Below are 24,007 nucleotides of genomic sequence, written 5' to 3'. Positions count from 1 at the left end.
CCGCCTCATAGCTTTAAGCATGATATTCGACACGGCCAGACATAATGCTCAGCCCCCACTTCGAAGGATTGTGGCGTTATGAAGGCATTCATCAATAATCGTCCAGATGCAACGAAGTGCTGTACGTATGCACCAGAAGTCTCTAAAGGCTTTGATCGCTGGATACACTGCAGGCGCCATCAGGACTATGTTAAATATCGATTGCAAACAGGAAAATGCACATCATCGTTCGACAAATGCGCTTAATGTTGACAGTAGGAGGTAGCTCTGTGCGAGGCCATAATTTACCCCGCATATCTTCTCAATACTGAACCATTCACGTCCTCTGCCGAGATATCTCCTTTAGCCAATGGATTCAACCACTATAACACCGGGTTCAATCTTTAATCAGTTGGTAGTAAGTCTGACAACAGTTGTGCATTTTCTATTTCACCATCATACCGCTTGCGTCGGGCGCTGAAACACATATCATGATCCATTGTGGGGAACAACATGCTATGTTGTACAAATGCATTGATCCGCGCTGGAGAACCAAACAATGTGAGCCAAAGACCTGGCTGATCCTTGGGGTTTTCACGAGATAACGCATGGTTTACGTTAAATTCTAACACATTCGAAAAATGATAGATATCTGTATCCAAATCAAATCATTTTCTATCTGAATTTACGAGTTGCATACCTCGGGCAGATTGTCTCTGATTGATATTGGACGGGATGAATTTTTGGAAGTCTTTGCTGGGACTCAATACCTTTCAGCTATCTTCTCGTTGTTATCTCTTTTCAATCTGTCTTCAAGGAGCCGGGCACTGAAATGGTACAGCATGGACTGTGCCACTAACACTTCAATCATGCAGAGAATGATGTCTATTCATGATTTACGATTGATAAGGCTGAACTTTACATGGTGGTACCTAAATCAGTCCTTCGTGTTTCTCTTAGTCTTGTATCAAGCCATGATATCAGTCAAATGGTCCAAACTATCAGCGCCTCCATCATTATCGCATATTTCAAATCTACGTTCAGCCACGCGAACAAATTTCCATTTCTGATATGCTCTACCAATAATCCACCGCCAGGTAGGTAGTCCCTACTACATGCAGAAATCTCACTATGAAATCTAATTGTCTCTTAAAACCAACCGCAAGTAGTCTTTCGAATTCCCGGTTACACAAGATCCATCCATACATCGAATATACCAACCCTCTAAACACCAATCGCAAAACCCAACCCCATAATCCATGAAGAAATACAAGCTGAAATAGCAATGACATACCGATCATCCATCTCATGCAAACGCGGGTAAGGTTAACGCTCTTCCGATGTGGCAAGTGCGGATTCGTTAATGGATCAAGAGAATGGCGTTCTGCCTGGCTCAATATATTTAATACACATGAATACTGTATATTTCATATTTACTTTTTCTCGCTGAGGACTTTAAATATCTATCAATCAATCAATAGAATAGAATAGATCCCGATTTTACTTCGGCGAGCAGTATTTTTTTTTTTTTTTTGGGATAAAATATCGAGATGCAAAGATTTTGTATGTATGGTCTAGATCGTTTTAATTTGGCGTGCCACATATCTATTCTGTTCTATTTTATTGTATGTAAGTTTCATCGAGTTTTGCGCGTGTGTCTCGAGTTCTTGGCTTGGGTTTATTTATTAAAGTGCTCTGTTGTGTTACAGATATTATTGTTTCGTTGGTTTTGGTTATGTACTATTGTAGTAATGTAGTGGCGTGATGATGGATCAGTCATTAGTAACTAAAGTGGACAATTTGTAAGATTATATCTGGTATAAGGTTTTGATAAGTAATTGCTCGTTTTCTGAAACGAAATAAGTCGACATATTTGCTATATGGGTATGGCGTGACGTCATCCAGTTCGATATTCAGAGATGAGGTGCGTAAATGGTATGGCTGGATAGGGAATTGGATTTTTAGTGTTTTGGGGTGAGATTTTTGTTTCTATCGCTAGGTTTTCTAGCTTATCTAAGTGGTGGGATAGGTTTCAGTGTTTCATATTGGGTAGTACTCAATTTATGTTTTTAAATGCTTGTCCTATTCTACGGGGTAGGTCTTAGGGTTTATGGATAGGGTATCATATCACAGCATCATGCCAAAGGAATATTAGTAATAACATACACAAGTTGGATGCAAATTGTAAGCAGGAAATAAATCATTCGTGATACTTTCTACAATGATGCTAGGATATTTGTACAGGCATTTATCCCTCATTCCATAGGTTTCTTTCGTCCCTTACTTTTATTTACATCTCCTCTTATTTACATCTCCACTCCTACCTCCTTCCTTTCTACTCCCTAACTACTCGTCTATTCAAACATCGCGACCTTACAACCCCCTTTGTTTGACAAAGTCAATGTCAACCATTCGGTAAAGGGCTCAGCATCTCTCGATTCAATTCTGGAGAAAGTTTGCAAGAGACGAATTGTAGTGTACGATGCCTCTGTTCTCTGTGTCAGTCTTTTCTTGCGCAGCTACTACAGGCCCTCATGAGGGCATGTAAATATAAGAAAGGCAAACTAACCGGTCAGGGCAAATTGCTGTCCAATACAAATACGAGGACCTCCACTGAAGGGGATGTATTCCCAGCTTTTGTGTCACAAGTTAGTACATTATTTTGTCCTTCAAACAGAGATTAAGTGTTGAATCACTTACCCAACTCTCAATTTCTCCCATCTCTCAGGTCGAAATACATCGGCATCTTCTCCATAAATGTCCTTTCTTCGATGCATCACATAAGAGCTATATAGTACCACGCTTCCTTTTGTGACCATCGTCGGGGATTTTCCGTCAGGTCCGCCACCGCGAGGAAGGACTGTGTCGCGGGCTGCAACGCGAGATGTGGTTGAGACGATAGGGTAAAGTCGCATTGCTTGGGATCTGTTAGTTTCATATGTCTGTAATTTGCGGTTCTTTGTAGGTGATGTGAAGATTAAAAGAGCACGAAAGGTAAAAACTTACTCTCATTAATGCACCATCTTAGGTATTTCATATCCTTGACTTCCTCAAAAGTCGGTATTCTTCCTTCCAATCCCATTACCTCTTTTCTCAATTTCTCAAGCACATCTTTTTCATGAGAAAGTACCATAAAGAGAAGAGTAAGTAAACTGGCGGTTGTATCACGACCCGCAAGTAGAATGTTAAGCAATTCTGCTTGGATTTTCTGCGCGCTGTAGCCGGATTTTGCGAGTTCTTCGAGGAAGATATAGCGATCTGAATCAGATTCCTGCGGTTTTTGCGATGGATTGGTTACTTGAAGCGCGAGGGCTTTGTCTACGTAGGTGCGGACGTACGAGTGCACGTATTTTATGGAATCTGTGTATTTTTTGTCGCGGGGGAAGTTGGCCGGTTTACCCACTGTTTGTTTATTAGTATGATTCTTTTTTTCGTGAAGCAGAACAGAGTGCGGCATGAGCCTTTTGCTTTACTTACAGCGGATTTGTGAGCCAACCTTTTCAGCCATCTGTGAAAGTTAGTAAATGTGCTTTCAAGATGTATCAGGCCCAATACTCACGTAGTCATAAGCTTCCGAGTATTTATGGCCGGGTGAATTCAATTTCTCTTCGTCCAATGTATCCGTACTTTCACCAAAAAGAAATTCCGTAGCTATACCATGGAAAGTTAGCACACCATATTCTCATATCTCAAGCCATCCAACGCTTCACTGATCTTCACTCCAAAAAACTCACCAGAATCAATAGTCAACATGAAAAATAACTTTGACAAATCAAATGTGGCCCCATTCCTAGGTATCCTCTTGATCAACTTCCCAAAGTGTTTCTCGAAAACATGCAAATCGGCCACCTGACTCCTCACAAAATTCGGCCTCAACATCGCCCTTGAATGTTCCCATTCCTCTCCATCTACCGCAAAGATTCCCGGTCCAAAAATTGGCATCAAACTAACTTTCCTCCTAGAAAATAATTCATAGTCTTTGAATGCGGTTGCTAAAACGGTCTTGATGTTTTCTGGATCGGCCGTATTGATAGTTGTGATACCAAGGGGGTTAGAGACATATGTGTAAACGCCGAGTGACTCGAATCGTTTTTGAGTCGTCTCGAGGAATTTTCCATTGCGAGCCGCGCGAACAGTGTCGGCAAAGAAATCGAGGCCATAAAAAGGATCTTTTCGCGGGTGAGAGACACAGGGAAGACAGTTGTTTTGTTTGGCGAAGGTGCGTTGTCGTTGATATAAGAGGACTTTTTGGATGAGGCTATAGATGACGTAGGAGATGCTTAGGATGATGAGGATGGTGGTTGTGAGGGAATATTTTGTCAGTAATTGATCCATGGTGAAATGATGATGTAAACTTGAACTTTGAAGCAAGTACGTCGAATCGACGCTGGTCCGCACGAAAGGACTTTATCTTCAGGGCAGCAAAGTCGATAATAATAATGCCTTTGATCAAAGATATGCATGCAACACAAGATGAGAACGTCTTGGCAGTCCAAAGAAGACTATTTCCTCTCAAACCGTGCTGAGAAATCTTCGGAAGTTGAAATATTTCAACCAGAATTAATCAGAATTTATGTGAGGTATTATATCACTTCCAACATCCAATAATGTTGTAGATCATCGGATCAAGTTTAAACTCCATAGAATCCATGTTGAAAATGGTTACACAAATCATGTCTACCGATCGGACCTCGGCAATGAACCTTGCTGCTACACATGGATGAAGATCAATGACCAATCAAACCCGTTAGCTTTGTAAAACATGCTTTAGTTATCTGAATCAAATGCCGCATTGCCGCATTATCGAAAGAGGTTGATTAGATCTTCGAACCGCGGGAGGTCCGGAGGGAGAAGCCGGGAGTCATGTAAACTATTCATTCTACCCCTGCAATTTAGCCTCTAGCGAAGCTGATGAAACATAACTCGCGGCTGCCCCCCTCGTAAAGATGTATCTACTCCGTATACTTAATCGTTAAAGCCGACAATGATTACATATAAAAATATGGGATTTATAATTTTTGAATGTTCTCTATCTCTCAATTTCTACGGGCACCTTTAAGTAAAATTTGCTGGCTTCATTACCGTGACATATACATGCTTTTCCTCTCCTTTCCATTATATGTCGTCCCTGTGTGAGGCTTCATTGTGGACTGCAATTACAAGGTTTGTCTTTTTTGTTCTTATCTAATCTATTCCGCGTATCTTCCTAGCGGTTGATATACTTTTCCAAAAGAGCTAAAGCATAGTTTTAGCCTTTAGGATGCTTTCCACCCGGCGGAACTTTATGGTGTACATGGTATGGTGTGGTGTGCACCATATGACGAGAGATCAGATGGCAGAATACAGAGAAAGTGCGTCATTTGATATTGAGTGGGGACCACCGGACTCCTAATTCCTGGTACGGAGGTATTCCAAGAGCATAGGGAAACCATGATTCTAGAAATAAATGCATTCTAGAAACTATTTTTCCACGACAACTTTGGTTGTGTAGTACAGTAATTTGAGTAGTTAGTCGTAATCTTATTTGTATTCAGAATGGTAGACTCTCGGAGTTCGTTGAAAGCCGACTCTGATATCTAGTCTTCAAGCTTGATATTCTGAAATTGGGTTTGTGACGTCATCTATGATGGATTTTAAAACATCTCCTAGACTTTACTCTTCATCATCCATTAATCTCCACCCTCCTCTGCTTTCCCCACCGCCTATCCCATCCGTATCGGTATATTGGACTCCTACCTATGCATAACACAAGCTACAAGCCACATGAAGTTTACCAATGTCGATGTGGACATGATCAAGAATCTCTAGAAACAAAGTGGACATAATACTACAACATTACTGCTATAGTGGCACAACCCAGAATAGTAAACTTGGCAGTAATCAATAATATATCTCCAAAAAGAAAACCCACTTAGATAAGAGAGGACGAAGTTTAAAACCATAACTCGAGAAACTCTCCTAATTCCCCCGCTCATGGGTAAATACACGTACTCACTAACATACATTTTCACTTCACTCCCCCACAAAACATCCTAATGATCTCGCCTTATAAATCTAATTAATACGCCCACCCTATATAACCAACCCACAGTGATAAGCAGATATAACGAAAAAGACACTTGCATATATAAAAGAAGCACAAGTATAAAGTAAATATCAATTAAGAAACAAGATGTTCATTTTTTCAACTCTTTATTTTCTTGAAAAAAAAACTATAAGATAAGAGTCACAAGAGAAGCGAAAATTATGGTTGAAGGATGGAAACGAAGATACCGTGACACCGTGACACTTGGCATATTCATATATACCTAGTAGAAACGACATCAAATATCCGGGGTAACCTGGGGTCAACCCCGTCGGTATTACACTATCTACAGAGTAAAAAACCCATTCTATAAACTTGGCTTGGGTTTCTATACTTAGATTTATTAATATAAAAAATAAAAATAATCTCAACTTTAAATAATTAATATTATTACTAACGTGGTTTATTAGTATGTGTATCATATCAGCATGTATGTCACGATTCACCATTAGGATTGATGGTGTTACGATGGTAGCAAACTGATTAATTAGGAAAGCTTAGGCCTTGTGCAAACACGGTCAGATTTCATCGAATTAGTATGTGATCTTGGTCACCTGGAGATCGTGTATGCACGCACCATCAGAAATCACGTGATAAGGAGCCCTAGGAGCCAGAAAGCTCCTGGGGGCTCCCTTCTTCGTTCATTATATAGTCAGAGTAGTTTCATAGTTTAGGAGCTTCGTGCTCAACTTAGTTATCAATTAGTTTACCTACATTCTATTTGATCTAGTAACGAATTCACTTTCAAGTGAATACCAGTGATAAAGCCTTAACCTATAACTACCAACCGACGAACCTTAGGCAGCCGCTGCCTTTAGTACAGTATCGTTACAATGTACACCACTTTTATCTCAATTATTATCTTTCAATTAAAATAAAATTACAACAACATTATAAAATACAATTAAATTATATATAATCTAAAGATCAATTAATGCTGGATCTAATTGACAAATTCGTGTATTATATGAAGTACTACCGCATTTGCTATATCGTTGTATAGTAGCTTGTTGTTACGACGGGCTACACAACTACCAAGGCACGTGATCACAAATGATCAGTAGTGATCATTAAGGATCACTAAGGATCACGATATAGATGATCACTAATGATCAGTAGTGATCATTAAGGATCACTAAGGATCATGGTATAGGTGATCACTGGTGATCATTAAGGATCACTAAGGATCACGATATAGATGATCACTAATGATCATGTAGGATCACTAGTAATCATGGAAGCATGAAGGACTATATAATCAAGATGGATTTCCTTTGTATAGAGCTTCGTGCTCAAGATCAATCATTTAGTATATCCTACTATTAGTTACGAATTGTATATCATTATTGTCATTACTTAAGTCCCTGCTTGACGCCTAGTTATAAACCACCTCGAGAGCCTAGAGCACTTCCACGTGATCTAGACGGCAAACCTCGTAACACTTGTCTTCTTGTTGAAGAATTATCATTTATATATTCGTTGTATTATATCTGATCATCTACATTCTCTTGCTCTAATATATTATACCTATTCCCTATTGAAAGTACTCCTTTTCATATTAAAGCTTTTTTAACTCTTCGACGTTTACTAAATGCTTCATTTGCTTTATAGAGTGTTACGAGGTTTGCCGTCTAGATCACGTGGACACGTCGCTCCAGGCTCTCGAGGTGGTTTATAACTAGGCGTCAAGCAGGGACTTAAGTAATGACAATAATGATATACAATTCGTAACTAATAGTAGAGTATACTAAATGATTGATCTTGAGCACGAAGCTCTATACAAAGGAAATCCATCTTGATTATATAGACCTTCGTGTTCTAACTGATCAATAGGATCAGTATGGCTCAGTACTGAGCTTGCTGATCCTCACTGAGTCAGTCACATGATATTGGTAACACGTGAGCGTCTTCTTGTTACCCGGCGTAACATAGAGATTATGAATCTCAACAATTAAAAGTATATTTGTATAAGCTAGGAGTTCTATACTCTTAGCTAAAGCTGCAATTGTTTCAAATATTAGAGTAAATGAGCTTTTTTGATATTGAGTAATATGACTTTTCATTAAAGTAGATTGAGAAAGAGCTTCAATTGAATTGTAAGGTGTTTGAGATTGTTATATATTAGAATCAATTGATATTGATCTATTTGATAGAGTTTTTATTCGAATATCTAGCTTTGAAAGTACAATTTCTGGATTAAATAAGATTAGTCTAGTTCCGCAGAACCCAGCTTTACTATTTGATATAGATATTGCTTTGATATATATAATTTTGAAGGTTTGAAAAAACTTGGTTTTGGTAATATAAATGATATACACTTTGATAAAGTTCTTGATTTGTCGATTATATGAACGTTTTAAAGGACCAAAACAATCGATATCAAATGATTGAATTAAATACAAAGAGTGAGATGGTAAACTAAGTAATATGTTAAAGTGAATGGTTCCTGTGTAGCACGTGCACAGGGCACTAGTCCTATTAGGACTAGATTGAGAAGCTCTCTTACAGAGAGCTTCGCACTTCCGTAGAACTTAAAAGAGAGATTAATCTACAAGACCAATATTACCTCAGTTCTGCCCTATCAGCTTCCCACTATTCCCTGTGTGAGGTCATTCCTTTTAACATAATATAATATTGTGTTCCTTGCAGTATTCCTGAAATGCTGGCGATTTATGACTTTCATGTCTATCAAACACTAGCATTCGATATCTATTTATTTTCCTACTTTCAGTATATTTATTGAAGTGCTTAATTTATTCAAGACCTGTCTCATTATCTATTCATCTATTGATAATAGGTTTAATAAGCCAACCATATAGTAAATCACCTTCGGTATATCAATTTGAGAGATGGTATTCATCTTTTACTATCAAAAACAGAGGTATATTATAATCTTCTTCATCAACACAAATAATTGCTGTAGCCCATTCCCGATTACCTAATTGTATAGCTTTGCTTCTTCCACATCGATCAACTTTAGTAATTACTATATATAATGATATTTGTCCTATCATAAAACCTGTTGTTACGTCCAAAACGATTAGTATGTCACATGACCATAAAACATGTGATGGAACGGTGAGGAACGAACGTTCCTAGGAACAACCAGGAACGACGATTCCTAGTTAACCATAGGCACGAAGGACTATATAATCAAGATGGATTTCTTTTGTATAGAGCTTCGTGCTCAAGATCAATCATTTAGTATACTCTACTATTAGTTACGAATTGCATATCATTATTGTCATTACTTCAAGTCCCTGCTTGACGCCTAGTTATAAACCTACTTCGAGAGCCTAGAGCACTTCCACGTGATCTAGACGGCAAACCTCGTAACACCTGTCTCATCGAAATTATAGAAATCGCAGTCCAGAATACCATATTTGACCCGTATATTCGATATTAATCAAAATCATCTTTTAATAAGCTCTGAATCTTTGCAAAAAGCTTTTTGAAAGCTATAAATACGATTAAAACATGTTTTTAATTCTATATATCGTTTCATAAAGCAATAAGCCTAGAGCTTTCCAACCTTCTTTACACTCTACATTTCGAGTATATAATTCGCTATATCTTCTACATCATTTATTCGAGGACTAAATCCTCTCTCATCCATATCGAGTATATATTGAATAAGTACTTCCTCTTCCAAATCAATCAAATTATGGCTTTTTGATCGAAATTCCATATGAAGGGTTAAACTATTCATTCTGCGGATAAGTGTTGTATACGATATATTATATAGCTTTGCAACCTTCTGAATGCTTAATTTTTTATCTTTTTGAATAGCTTCAATAACTAAGAGTATTTGAGCTTCTTTATTATTCGATTGCATTATAGATTGTTGATAAATCGCGTATTGAAGTGGAAAGATAATAATTGAGGTAAAAGTGGTGCACATGCTGATATGGTGCACATACTAATAAACCACGTTATAATATCCATCAATATACGACGTAATCAAATAATCATTTTATAAAACCTCTCTTTACAGACTAATTTATTGTCTTATAAAGATCAGATATCCCGGGTAAAATACAGCTGTTCAGCTTATAATATACTTATTAATTATCTACATACCTATCTACATCCCTCCATAATACACTACAACTCACATAGCAATAACTACCTAGATAGCTAAATAAATAACTTAATAGGCAGCTAGAGTAAACTAAAACACCAGTAATACTCTTACTCCCTCCACCTCTTCATTCTCCACTTACCACTTATCAAACTCATTTCCATCTTCATTTCCCTCTTATCCCTCAAAATCATCGCCTTTCTCTTACCCTTATTCTCATCCCCCATAAACAGACGAGTATAAAATATAAAATTCCACTTTTCAAATCTACACACATAACATAAGGTTTCCATCCCAGATACCTAGGCGCCAATAGCTTATTGTAGATAACCAGGGAAATTAATGTTACACTCTCGTCTCAAATCACACTACAGAAAGTTTGGGCCAAACCTAACTCAAGCTAGTCACATCTGCCCAGATCAAGTCAGGCATGCATATTCTCATCCTCGATATTCAGTTGATTGTATTTATTTCCCCTCAAATACATAATAAAACTCGCCATACACAACACAAGAAAAGGTAGAAGAAAAAAAAAATCCTTCATCCATCCATCCATCTATCCCATCAATTTGTGCTTCACCTCCTCTCCATGCATTTTTGGGGAGAGAAAATAAATGATCAAATACATCCCAAAAGACCAAAAAAGTTGCGCGTAACCCTGTCTGTCCACAATCATAGTGTACTAATACTACTCCCCGAAAGTCATCGAAAAAGAATTGAAAGAACTCCTTCGCCTGAAAAGGTATCATTGACTTAAAACTCAAAAAGGACGATGAACGATGGCGACGCAAAGAAAAAAGGAAGGAATTAAGAAAATTTATGGATGAATGGATGGATGGACGGATGAAGGAAGGCATGAACAAATGAGATAGATTTGATAGTTGTGCTGGCAGCCGTTAAACATTCTTTGCCGTAAATGAGGGAAAACCAAATATGATTCTTTTGGTCGAGTTGGGCGAAAGTAAAATTCAAGGAGAGGCATGAATTCGTAAAGATTATTTAAGATTGTAATTGGATTTAGTGGATTAATTATGATTGAAGAATTATGTCTGTTGACTTGGCTCGCTGGGTCTCTGACTGGTTCGGCTTGAAGCACGATGTGTCTGTCGATAAGATCCTGATGCTACACTCATCGTTTGGCGGCCCTTTGGAGTTTCATGATGGAGATGCCCGACATCATGTTTTCCTATTACACAAATTAGATAAATTTTTAGAACCAGAACTACACCGGAGACTAACCATCGCAGCATGCTCGCACATTCTCTAGTCTATCCGATTCTCGGTCTTGTCTTTCGATTTGCTCTCTCAAATCCTCAGCACTATCTTGGACCTCACTAGCTTCGTAAATGCTTTTAGCTCCATTGACACTTCGGCTTCGTCTAACAGAGAAAGATCTGTTTCCATCGCCAGGCAAGAGGTAACTGCTAAGTCGAGAGAAAGTAGCCGAACCTAATGATGGCCTTGACGGCCTTGAGCTTAAACGCGGATGCATGGTAGAGTATCTTCTATCCTTGCTTATCGGTGAGTCGTTACGAGTAGTTCGGCTATTGTATGATGAAAGAGATGGAGGCGCTCGTCTGCTACCAAGATGTGCGTGACCATATCCTGGATTGAATTCATTAACATCCTCGCTTGTCAGCGCACCGGAAACTTCAACAGTATCGGTAACAGCATCCTCTCCTGTACGCAGAAGTAAGTAGGACAAAGCATTGAACCAGGTTTCATGACGTTGTCCTGTGCTAGCAGTAAATTGAACAGTTCGACCAGGTGTCAAGATAACCAAGCTCTTGCGATGTAATCCAGGTGGCATGGGATTATCATCAGTTACAACTCGAACAGCTTCAATAGCGACACTCTTTGCCTTTAGCTCCGAACGGCCGGCAGTTGAAGGATCTCTATCACTCCAATACAACGTTCTCGTGTACGGGTGAACCCAGAAATAACGTCGATGACGATTTTCTGACATTCCGCCACGGCCGGCTTTGCGAGTGTATTTCCAAAGATATTCACCAATCATAGTTTGAGTGATAGCATTAATCATTCTTGGATCAGTATTTGGTTCTACACCTTCTGGCATTGGAACTCCAGCGCGCAGATTGAAGCGAGTATCAACCTCAGATGCGAATGAAGATACTGAGGAATGTCTTGACCGTCCAGTGCCACTCGGGGAGTTTACATCACGCTCAGTTGATGGATTTCTGTATTTTGAAGTTGAGATTACCTTCGAAGACCCATGAGTCTGAGAGCTTGGGGTCTTAGGTCGATTTTTGTTGGTAGATGGTATTGGTGGAGGGCCCATAGTACCTGTCCCAGCGCTAGTGGATGAACCTGTGCGTTGTGGCTGTGGCTGTGGCTGCTGTTGTTGGTCCTCGGCAAGGGTAGTAAGATGTCTATGATCACCAGATCCACCTGCAGAACCTGTGCGTTGAGCCGCAGCAGCAATAACTTGCTTATGATCTGATGGTAGAGGTGGATGAATGGTTGAGATGGATGCATTTCTACCACTTCCAGAGCTTGTGGGTCTCCTTCCAGTGATAATATCCACGGGAGATTCAATGTCGAGACCCTTCGACTTTGGACGACCAACACTACCGATACTTTCTTGTGACTTGCGGGTCTTAAGAGCTGGTGGGATATTGGTCAAAAGTGGTGAGGAAGGAAGGACAGATTTAGGTCCGTCCTGAGCGGTGATGGCTTCCTGTCTCTTGCTTTTGTTGAGCATATCATCAATTTGTTCTGCAGTCAAAGCGGTTTGGGAACTTTCATCTGCCATCTCGACACGCGGCTTCTTAGGAGATCGTTCAGTAGTGTTACCTGATATTACCTTAAATGGTCGTTGAGACTCTGGTGTCTCTACCACTGGTGATTGAATTTGTGATTGACTCGTTTCGTCTTCAGCAATAATTGGCGCATGTGTTTGCTTTCTATTCCAACCACCGAAGACGGAGCTGATAAAGCCAGCCTTTGGTGTATGAGGCTCTTCTTTTGACTTAGACCCCTCTGGTTTCCCTTCCTCCAGGGATATACTCTCTGCAACTGGGGATTTGGCCTCTAATCCATCCTCGTTCACAGATTTACTTTCCGAAGCTGGGAATCTAGAGAGCAAAACACCATCTCTTTTTGGACTTCTCGGTGTAGAAGGCGCAATAGGTTCTGTATCCACCGATTTAATGGCAGAGAAGCCTAAGCCTGGAGACACAGAAAAGTAATCAGGTCTTGATGAGCGTTGTGGAGTGGACGGTAGGATAGCTGGCAGAACAGATGGTTCTGAGCGGACTTCCTCAACAATTGGCTCAACGTGTTCAGAACGGATGGTAGACATCGTTAATGGCTCAATTGGGGCTGGATCGGCATCAACTTGCTCGATTTGCTCGGAATTAATTGTAGACAATGTTAGTGGAGCAGCTGGTGTTGGCTCAACTTCTGAGACTGGTTCGGCTTCGATATGTTCAGATCGAATTGTGGACATTGTCAATGGAACATCTGGAGCTGCTCCTTCCACCACCGCCAGACTTGTCATTGGTGTATTAGTCTGCGAGACCGGGGGCGATGGAAATTTTTCCAATTTCTCATCAATGAGTTCACTATCATATTGTGAACTCATGTCACTGTATGTTGTAGACACTGGTCGCGTTAAATCATGCTGCGGTTGAACCTTTAATAAGCCCTCCATTTGCTGCTTCATTTGCTCTTCGTGCCATTGGCTAGCGGCTTCAGACATTGCAGGTCTACCGGAATATTGTAAAGAAACGGGGTCAGCTTCCTGTCTTGAAATAGACCTGGTTGCCTCAGTTTCCGGTGCAATGCCAAATGCCTGGGGCTCACTATGTGAAAGTGAAACTATTGGCTGGCTTTCCTCCATCAGAGAATCACTGTTTATAGCATTGACTGCGGATAGAGGAGCTTGTGGTTGAGCTTCAGATCCAGGAGTTGGTGACACAGCTCGATCATGCTCTGCTTTGAAGCCTAAGGCAGCGGCAACACCACTAGCAGCACCAAGTGTAGCACCAGCCAGGCCTGACAATAATGGAACAGTTGTCGTTGGCGCACGAGACTCAGGCTCCCAAGGTTCAGTCATCATAGCAGAATCGATCATTGGTATTCTTGGCAACGGCGGTATGACTGAAGCAGGAACATTCCTGGCCGTACTTGGCCTTGATGACTGTGGAGTATTGCCTCTTGATGCATAGCGACTAGGAGGACCCGAAGCAACGGATTCATCATCACTTCCCAAGTCGCCCAATTCTGCAAACAAGCTTTGTCTGGCTGGTTGAGGAGTATGCTTGCTACTATCGGCAAAATCAATTGGGCTTTCTCCTTCAGTATCCTCATTAGCAACGCGTGAACGTCGGTTGCCATTACGACTGACTTTGAGCCGTAGTCGTTGTGGATGAGTACCCGGTGTTTTCGCATCTTCATACATATACTCATCCTCGGATGTTGAAGCAGTACTCAGGAAAGAATCACGATTGCCAGCCTTCGACAAAGCCATGGATTGACGTGAAGCCTTTGCGCGAATAGTAGCGGCTTTCTCTGTTTCCGTGTCCGTATCATCCGAGCCAGCCATATCTTCTACACCAGTCTGAAAATCTTCCGTCTCCGTGGAACGCTCATTTGCCGTCTCGAATGCATCACTTTGGTCAGTGGAACTACCGAAAACGCTATGTGAAGATTTAGCAACGCCAGCTGCCATCGAGGCTGCAAGAGCGGCACCAGAGGCGGTGCCTAGAGAACGGGAACCACGGCTGGGGCTCGGTTGTTCATGATCATCCTCCCAGTTAATGTCCTCAAAGTGATCTTCTTGATCCTCCTCAATCAAGACTTCGCTCCTGCTGTTCCTAATACCACCAAGTTGACCCACCTTGAAAGGCTTTTTGGCCTGAATAGGGGCAGTCTTTCGGGCTCTCCTCGGTCCGGGTGAGTCTACTTGTGGTTCACCGCGACGTGCAACCTCGATCTCATCTCTAGCCTCCTGCAGCATGCGCTTTAGCTCTAACTTTTCGGTCTTCTCGCGGTGAATATTGCCCTTCAAGTTTTGGATCATTCTGTGGGCGTGATGAAGAGAGCTCTTCAAGGTTTCCGATTCAAGCATGCTATGTCTAGGGGTCATTTTAACTGGTGACGGAGGTGGAGAATGTTCAGGAGTATTGTTGTCAGTTGTTGACTGAGGCTCTTCCTCGCCACTACCCTGGGATGCTTCACGCTCTTCGATTCGTGCTCGGTGGTGGGCAACTGCTTGCGCAAGCTCTTGATTTTGGCCCATCAACTCTTCAACCTTCTTCTGAAGCGCCATCTTTTCGGTTTCTAAGATCGTCATGCTTCGCTTAGCCGTTCCTAAGTCCACATCGAGATGCTTTACTTCGGATGTGTGTTGATCTTGGAGCTTCGCATGGTTTAACTTAATCTCATCCAGTTCCTTTTGCGCAGCACCTTTCTCGGCTTGTAAAAGACTTAGACTCTGCATCAACCTCTTTTCACGTTCTGAGGCTTCTTTCTGCGCGGCCAAATGTTCATGGATTTGAGTCTCTAGGTTCCAATTCTCGTCCTTATACCTATTTTCACTTTCATCAAGACTCCTCAATCGCTGAGTAAAACCTTCAGCCTCTATTTCCAACCTCGACTTTTCGAGCGCAACAGTCTTGAGTGTTTCCTCCTTCTCCGCCAAGAGTGCTTGTAGATGCCGTACTTGTGCTAACAAGGAGGTGCTAATTTCCGTCGCAAATTCGATATCATGTACCCTATTTGCAGGTTGATTTCGCTGCTTTCGATTGGGAACGTTAAATTTGGATGGGGAAGCGGTAGCCGTAGTTTGACTTTCGAATTTGGATGGGCTTGCGGAACGCTACACTGTGTTAGTGATGGTAAATTTGATGTAACTATCAATCTGTACCTTATCAGTAAAAGGTGACGCCCCCATCTCGCTGCTAGGCACTCTCGACTTTGGCAGGAAAGCTCTCGCTGTCTCCCTCCCAACTTCATTGTATTCCTTCTCAATATCAACCAGTTTCTGTCGCAATTCAGGCGTTATATCTCCTTCACTCTGTTGTTTCTCAACTTCCTTCAGCCGCTCGCCCAAATCCTTCCTCTGTTGTAGAAGGGTTGTACCGAGGTTCGAAGCCTCCTGAATTCTTCGTTCCGTCTCCGCAAGATGTGCTTCTAGTGCCCGTTTTGCTTGTTCTGGAGATGTTGAGGGGCCGAGCGCAAATAGTTGTTTATCGAAATGAGAGAATCGGTGGCCGCTCAAAACAGATGGAGGGGACAAGAATGGATCATTGCTGCTGCTGCTACTGTCTCCAGCGTCGGACAGGATTGACGGGTGATCCATGGCCAAAGAGGTTGACATTGTGGTGACCGCAATTTAATGTGTAAGAAAGGATAGGATAATTTTGAATTAAAGACAAGTCTTGTAGATTGAGAAACCCTCTGCGCCCAGGTAGGACTTGGGGTTCCTCGAAAAGTGCCGGACTAATTCGTATTCGTAGATCGGAGTAAACAAATGCGGTGTCAAGATTAATCTGTCCGACGAGAATAAAATGAGGTGTTACTACAGGTAGGAGAGTTGTGGTTGTATTTGTAGAAGTTGTATGTTGTATGTTGAACCAAGTTTAGTCTGATCTTAGATGATCGGGGAACTTCAAGCAGATCTTGGGGTAGCCAGGGGGGAAAGAGGAGGTTCGCGTGTTGATCTATCGGTGCCGTACGGATTTGAACCGCCTGGGTACAGAATGTCGGGTTTTATTTTGCCTATCTTGACGCGACCACATAGTAAATATGCAATAATTTTCGATCTTTTACTGGTTTCCTTGGATTAATGGTACTGTAACAGTAACGGGCGAAGGAAATAGATAGTTAAAAGGATCGGTTAAAGCGGTTTAAAGGTATCCTTGGTGGAAGAGAAACGAAAAGAAGGGGAAGACGAGATAAGGAGAAAAATGAGTGGACTGTGTTGATGAACACGAAAGATCACAACAGAGAGAGAGGGGGGTGAATAATAAGCTCGCTCGAATGTGGTGGTACAAGAGGAGGGAGAGGGAGAGAGTGAGAGTGAGGGCGAGGGTGAGGGTGAGGATGAGGGAGAGGAGGGATCGCAGTTCTCAATTCGTAGTTCGCAAGTTCTCGCTTCACTTTATTCAAGAGTCAAAACTCACGACAGTCAAGGATCAAGAGTAAAGTGAAGTCAGTCAACCAAGTCTTAAATGAATTTAGCTAGAAGAACAATTCTAGCGTGGTTTTATATTTATGCAATTGTTTATCTTTTCTATCTTTTGATTATCTATCTAATATCGAATAACTAGCTAGATATGTTGATTTTATCCAAGTTGTTCGTTCATTCATCTATCTACCTACCTATCTAGCTAAAGTATAATCACTCATCAGTTCATTCGACCAATTACTTATAGGGATTGCCAATTGATTGCTGTCAACAGCCTCATGAACCAGGTGGATGATGAAGTTTCCTACCTAATCAAAAGAATGGATTCTTTTTATATGTGTTTTCATTTATGCTGATTCATAACAGATGACAACAACAAAACATCAAGAACAACAAATCAACAAATCAACAAATCATCGAATCACTAGAACCAAATTGATTGGTTGAAAGAGCTGCAACGCGTACAGGATCAAAATAGCAACGGTAAAAGGAAAAAGTTTAAAACCTAATCGCTGTCAAAGGCTTAGTTGGAATTTAGTATTTACCTAATACAGTATCTCAAAGAGGGGAAATATAAACTACGGCTTGCATCAGTTTGCATAAATAAACAAATATGACGGGACGATAAGTACTAGGTAGTAGGTATTATTGTTCGTAGTGATATTCCTGGACTCAAATACTTGGGATGAAAAGAAGCTCGGAGTACAGTAGGTAAATTCCCAATGTGCAAGCTATTTCCTTGTACCACTCAAAGAATGGTTACCAAATCATAATTGACTAGGTGTATCCTAGCCACGGCCCGACACTTCACTTCTACCAAAATTCAAGGGTGGCTGGCACTGAAGAAATTCCTACCATGTGGAAATTCTTACAAATCATGCCTGAGGTCTTCCTGCAGATAAGGCTGATTACCTAACATTTGAGCTTGATAAGCTCCAGCTTCTTCCTCAGCCTTTCGTAAATAAACAACTCCTGGATAAAACTTCAACGTCAACAATCAATTCATCACCATCACGATTCAGAAAACATACAATGGATACTCCTGAGTCTGCTTCAATTCATCCGGATACTATACAACCAGTAGCTATATTTAAAAAGAGATCTGCAAAGGGAAAATCCAATTTTCGCAAAAGAGCTGCAACGCCACCACCTGTAGACAGCGATGATGATACATCAGGATATTCTTCATCGGAAGATGAAAGTGGTCGCCGGATCAAACGAAGAAAGAAAAATACAGGTGCAATAACGGCATCATCTACAATTAATAATAACTCGTCCAACTCAAACGATCTTTCTGCAACAAAATATATCGCTTCTCATAACACCACCATCCGCGCTTCTGATGATGCTACCAGAGCGAGCAATTGGTACGATGAGAATGCAACAGATGCTCTATCCAGCAAAAATCTCTTAGGCACCACACGTTCCAAACCTACAAGTGGAGATGCGCCGGATGGCACTTACAAAGGATTAGCAAATAGTACCAAATTCATACAAAAGAATCCCGACGCCCCAAATCGCGTCGTAGGACCTATTAAAGCACCAACAAATATTCGCACAATCACTGTAACTGATTTTGCGCCCGATGTTTGCAAGGATTATAAAACCACGGGATTTTGCGGATTCGGAGATAATTGCAAATATCTACATGCGCGTGAAGATTATAAAGCAGGTTGGCAACTCGATAAAGAGTGGGAAAATGTTACAAAAGGAAAGAAAACTTTAGGGGGAACGAAAATTGCTAGTGCGGATCGCAAGGGGGAAGAGGAGGATGATGATGATGATGCGCTTTTGGAGAATATACCATTTGCGTGTATATTGTGTAGGGAGAAATATAAGGATCCAATTATTACGAAGTGTGGGCATTATTTCTGTGAGAGTTGTGCGTTAAAGAGATATAGGAAGGATCCAAGTTGTGCGGCTTGTGGGGCAGGAACAAATGGTGTTTTCAATGTGGCAAAGGGATTGAAGAAGATATTGGAGAAGAAGAGGGAGAGAGCGAGAAAGATTAGGGAGGAAGCGATTGCAAATGGTGAGGAGGTTAGTTCGGAAGATGAAGAGGAGTCATGATACCAGATATCGTTCTATCTTTAAGCGCACAAATTGTGGTTAATAAAAATTAAATTAGAGATATCGAATGAGCATAATACGCATTGTATGATAAAAACTTATTAGAATCAAAAAGACATATATATAAGTCTCAGAAACGTATCTCCAAAGCCCCAAAATCAATCATGACAGGAGTGTAAATGAGATAATGCATCCACTAGCAAGACTAGACTAAGGATTCAAAATCCAATTCTAATTCCAATTCATCTTCTCCAAAACACCTCTCTCTTCCTATCTCTAATTACCTTCCCTCCTCCTCCTCCACCTCCTTTCCCTATATCACCTCCCCCTCCCCCTACCTCCCCACCTCATTCAACTACCCCCATTGTCCTCCACACCGTAGCACAAGCCCCATCTTTATTACAACTCGTCTTACAACTCGTAACTGTTCGTATAGAACCGCCACAATTGCATTTTATGGTGATGGTGGAGAGGTAGGTACACTGTTTTTTGGGGGGAAGGGGGAGGGTGGGGGTTAGTTTTTATTTTGTTTTGTTTTGGGTTTGGTTTTTAAGAGAGAAATTTGTTTTGGGGGAAGGTGTGGCTTTTGGGGGGGGGGGGGGGGGAGGAGAGGGGAAAGGGTTTGGGGAGTGAGTTTGGCGACTTGTTGGGGGATGAAGGGGGGTTATTGGTTCTGTCCATGTTTAGGTAGGGGGAATTTGGTTTATACGGGGATGGGAAAGGGAAAATGAAAGATGGAAGATGGAAGTAAGGGAGATTGGGAGAAGCAAGAAAAGATGGAATAAACTCAAAGAAAAAAGAAAACTCACATCAGCACTCCTTACACGGGACTCTCCGGTAATCAACGGGACACGAAATTCCCTGTCGTAACCGTATTACTATCACCACTCCGACGCTGATATCGATGTAATAGTGTCGCGTACCGTATAACGGTCGTAGGTGTGGTGTTCCGGAAATGAGAATATGCAATTTGTTGGATAGGGGGGATAATTAAGGACACGGAACCATGTTACGAGGTTATTTGATGTTGTGGTGGTGGTGCTGGTACCCAGTGCTGGGAATGGTGTAGGTATCAATGGTAGTGGAACAAGAAGGTTCATGGTAGATTTGGTGGCCTATAAAGCAGGTTTGAGAACAAGTGGAGGGGCATGGGGTGTAGATAGTAGTAGTAGGGACGGAATAGGGACAGGTACAGGGGACTGATATGAAAGCGTCGGAGATGCAAAATTTTGGGAGCAAGATGTTGGGGGTTGTCTGAAGGTGGTTTTGTGAGTAAGAGAGGTTTAGTGAGAATGGTTGTGAAGATTGAATTGGACGAGTGGAGTGGTAGGAGATGAACGTACTGGTGGAAAAGAGGTATGGGAAGTGGAGATGGTGACGGTTGGGCAGGGTGAAGGAGAGATGACTGTAGGAATTGTGGGGGTGAGGGTGCATGGGTTGACTGTGATGGTTTTTATAGGTTTTGATGCTTGACTTAGATGAGGGATACTTGATGAGAGAGTCAATTAGTGGTTTGAATTCGGAGAATGGTAAAGGAGGGAAAGGATAAAGTTAGAGAGAATAAGTAAGAAAACCTACGAGAATAAAAGGAAAAAGACCAAAGTATTTGATAAATGGGTTCTTGCCATGGTAACTGAGACTTCATAGATAAAGATTCTTATACACCAGTGCCTCTTCAGTTATGCAAAAACAAAACCCCATAACAAGAGTATCTCATAGCTTTATAAGAGTCCCTTCACCCCTCATCCCGTAGCCCAGTATACCTTAACTCAGTCCTCTCACACGAGCAATATTGCGGGGTAAATGATACCCCAACTGATCTTCAGGCAGAAAATGTGCAGTGTTACAATTGCGAAATGGCGTACGCCAATCTGGGGGAATACGAGGTAAAATATGTCTTGGCTACTGGCCAAATGAAGGAACCTCGTCTGATTTCAAGGTATGACAAGTGGCAGCCTCAAAATCCAAATTTGTACTTTTGCTGCAAGGGGATTCGACTTGCTTGAAGGATTGTCTGACGAGAAACTTTCTGAGCCATGTGATGTTCATGCGATGTGAGCAAGAACATATTGTTTGCGTGTTGAAGGTTCAAATGGGATATGTGGATACAGATACTCCCGTTTACTCTCTGGAGCGAGATCCTGGCTGTAGATTCGTATTTATCTCGCCACATCAGAGCATATGTGAATCAATATTCCTCCACTGGCCTCAAAACGCAATGTCAATGTCGATTCTATGCTATACTAAAACATGCATAAACGTATCTGCATAGGGTCCAACTGTAAATATTTTGTAATCCCTTCATCACTCAAGTCCAACTATGAGGATTGGATCAAGTTCGGGCTGGGATACAGTTCCCTAGAATTGTACCAGACTCGTACTTCTAGAAATCTCCAATTTCATAGCATTGTGAGTTTGAACGAGTAGATACGGTCATCACTTAGCTTTGAAGGAATGAGTTCTACATGGACATTAATTATGTCGACCAGTGTACGGAGTACTATTCGGCTAACCGAGCGTCGTATTTACAAGCCAGCATGGCGGCAACGAGTATACTGAAGTCCTTGCGTCGGGGTTTTCCGCCCGGTTTCGGTTATACCAAAGACATCTTGAGCGCTTGAAACCTCTTTCCGATCCAATGTTTTCCTGGTAGAGATATGGATCAACCATTTCTATGACTGAGATGTTAGAAATACTCTAGACAGTGCGCTATACTTTAATATTGGCAAAGCCATTACGTATGCACAAGAAGTGGTAATGGCCTTTAGCATGAGACCCACCAGCAACGAAAAGTCCCTATGAGCTCATATGCCAACATCAACATCAATACTGATATATCCAAATTAGGCAGTGAGAGATATCTTCATGTATAGTAAGTAGGACATCTTAGTCGTTAAAGACAAAGTATAAAACTGATTGGTAGTCCTATTATAGGTTCTACTATCGCTTATTGTGATTTGATCAGTGAAGCTGAAGTTGCTTCTACATCTGAGACTTGATTGAAAAGAGGATGTATGTGTGCATACTGGTCTGGAAATGTTCTATATCGACTTAAAGTGGTGAGAAACATCTTTGTTGGATACCTCATTCCATATCTCATGAGAACTCCTGGGAGAAGAGGGTATTGAGTTTGCTAAAACGATTAATATGACGAGTTTTGAAGTTGCCAGTGAACAACCTGGGCAACGAACCGTCGAAAGATTAGAACGTATAAGCATATTAGTATGAACACTATTTAAAATATAAACGTGGAATGTAAACATCTTTCGTGATTGTAACTGCTCACTTATGATTGTAAACAATTACAAGCTCATCATGAGTATAGTAAGACTTTTGATATTGTGGATAGTCGTTCTCTACATGCAACCTCCGTCCTGATAAGGCTGGAGAAAGCTCGGACCATTTCGGCATTGAGTGATTAGTTGTTAGTGGCCGCTTCGCACGTGGCTCGGGAATGGGAAATGGGATTCTTTCCCCCCTTTCTGATCACTTGGAGACGAGATAATAATTTTAATGCCATCATATCGGATGGATGGGTGCTTGATCTGAGCTTTAAATTGTTGACTCAAATGATGATTTCTCATTCTGCTTGAATTTATTCAGTAGGTTTCGACATGTAAAGCACCTGTGTACTATTTCCACATTCTAATCATCATCCACGAACTTCATTGCATTTGCTATGTTACTGCATCCCATCACCGCCATTTCAACACCGAAGGATATCGATTACGAAGGGGCTAGATCTCGAGACATCAAAATCATAATCACTCCACAGGCCCTCCACTGCTAGGAGCTGTCTTGGAGGCAGACTAATTGGAACTGAATATGGCAACTTGCATGAGTCTTTTGGAAGGCTTTCGAATTTTCAACCTTGTGAATCAACAGAATATTTGAGGCAATCTCGGCAATTGTGATACGTGGAACAAAGATGAATGTTTCTAGAAATGAACTGGTAGTTCCCGGTGCTCCAAAGCTTATTGGTTTAATGGATCTCACCGTTCTTCCTAATTTGATATGCATCAGACCTCACATATGCCTACCGTATAGATACTTTATGCTAACATCGATTTTAGGAGAATATAAGACAAAAATATGTAAGATTACAAGAATCAAGGTAAAAAAGAAAAACATTGCAGAGAGCCTTCGAAACCAATGCTCTTTCATTGCATAATTCAGGCTAATAAAAATTTGCGTTGGTGAGGTGATCCACTTCAATTCCTTCATAGTACATAATACACCAGTACATACAAACCTGAATTGGTAGAGAATAAATTACTAAAACTGTTACTGTACGCGTACGGAGTTGATGGATAGCCCCTAGACAACAAAAGTGGTTTATTGGAATGAGTAAGAGCTCGAGTTGTTTCTCATTAGTCGAGTAGAGAGAGTAGTCTTGCATCTTCTTTTCATCCATAAGATTTCTTTTCATACATCATGCATCCAAATGCCACCCACACTATCCATACCATACCAATAATACCAGACAGTACCGTGGATCAAATCCCACCCCCATTAATCAATAATGCAACAGGCGCTTAAGGCCCAAGGAGGGGTCTTTGATTTTTTTTATCTTCCCCTCTATGTAGGCCAAAGCCCTCTGATAAGGGTGCGGAGAAGCAAACACAAATCCACAATTTCA

The 24,007-nt window shown here is 41.2% G+C and overlaps 5 protein-coding genes across 5 annotated transcripts; 3 read left to right on the top strand and 2 right to left on the bottom strand.

The window, feature by feature from the left end:
* Positions 1-2,333: 2,333 nt before the first annotated feature.
* On the bottom strand, positions 2,334-4,314 carry SS1G_11430 (hypothetical protein; the record flags this gene model as incomplete). The annotated part of the gene is made up of 7 exons (XM_001587388.1): positions 2,334-2,467; positions 2,549-2,613; positions 2,680-2,896; positions 2,986-3,381; positions 3,457-3,487; positions 3,539-3,630; positions 3,714-4,314. The coding sequence occupies 7 exons, from the start codon at positions 4,312-4,314 to the stop codon at positions 2,334-2,336; spliced, it is 1,536 nt and encodes a 511-aa protein (XP_001587438.1).
* A 6,874-nt stretch (positions 4,315-11,188) lies between these two features.
* On the bottom strand, positions 11,189-16,488 carry SS1G_11429 (hypothetical protein; the record flags this gene model as incomplete). The annotated part of the gene is made up of 3 exons (XM_001587387.1): positions 11,189-11,331; positions 11,385-15,987; positions 16,036-16,488. 3 exons carry the CDS (start codon positions 16,486-16,488, stop codon positions 11,189-11,191), a joined length of 5,199 nt encoding a protein of 1,732 aa, XP_001587437.1.
* Positions 16,489-17,150: 662 nt separating this feature from the next.
* On the top strand, positions 17,151-17,315 carry SS1G_11428 (predicted protein; the record flags this gene model as incomplete). The annotated part of the gene is made up of 1 exon (XM_001587386.1): positions 17,151-17,315. The coding sequence occupies one exon, from the start codon at positions 17,151-17,153 to the stop codon at positions 17,313-17,315; it is 165 nt and encodes a 54-aa protein (XP_001587436.1).
* Positions 17,316-18,330: 1,015 nt separating this feature from the next.
* SS1G_11427 (hypothetical protein) lies at positions 18,331-20,917 on the top strand (the record flags this gene model as incomplete). Its single annotated transcript, XM_001587385.1, has 6 exons — positions 18,331-19,338; positions 19,503-19,543; positions 19,805-19,841; positions 20,282-20,303; positions 20,699-20,790; positions 20,828-20,917. 6 exons carry the CDS (start codon positions 18,331-18,333, stop codon positions 20,915-20,917), a joined length of 1,290 nt encoding a protein of 429 aa, XP_001587435.1.
* Positions 20,918-21,618: 701 nt separating this feature from the next.
* Positions 21,619-22,367, top strand: SS1G_11426 (predicted protein; the record flags this gene model as incomplete). The annotated part of the gene is made up of 3 exons (XM_001587384.1): positions 21,619-21,777; positions 22,216-22,240; positions 22,303-22,367. The coding sequence occupies 3 exons, from the start codon at positions 21,619-21,621 to the stop codon at positions 22,365-22,367; spliced, it is 249 nt and encodes an 82-aa protein (XP_001587434.1).
* Between the last annotated feature and the right edge of the window lie 1,640 nt (positions 22,368-24,007).

This window comes from Sclerotinia sclerotiorum, genomic scaffold (assembly GCF_000146945.2).
Source record: "Sclerotinia sclerotiorum 1980 UF-70 scaffold_18 genomic scaffold, whole genome shotgun sequence".
Lineage (NCBI taxonomy): Eukaryota > Fungi > Ascomycota > Leotiomycetes > Helotiales > Sclerotiniaceae > Sclerotinia > Sclerotinia sclerotiorum.
The sequence above is the reverse complement of the archived record's forward strand: the minus strand, read 5'-3'. Positions and strand labels throughout refer to the sequence as shown.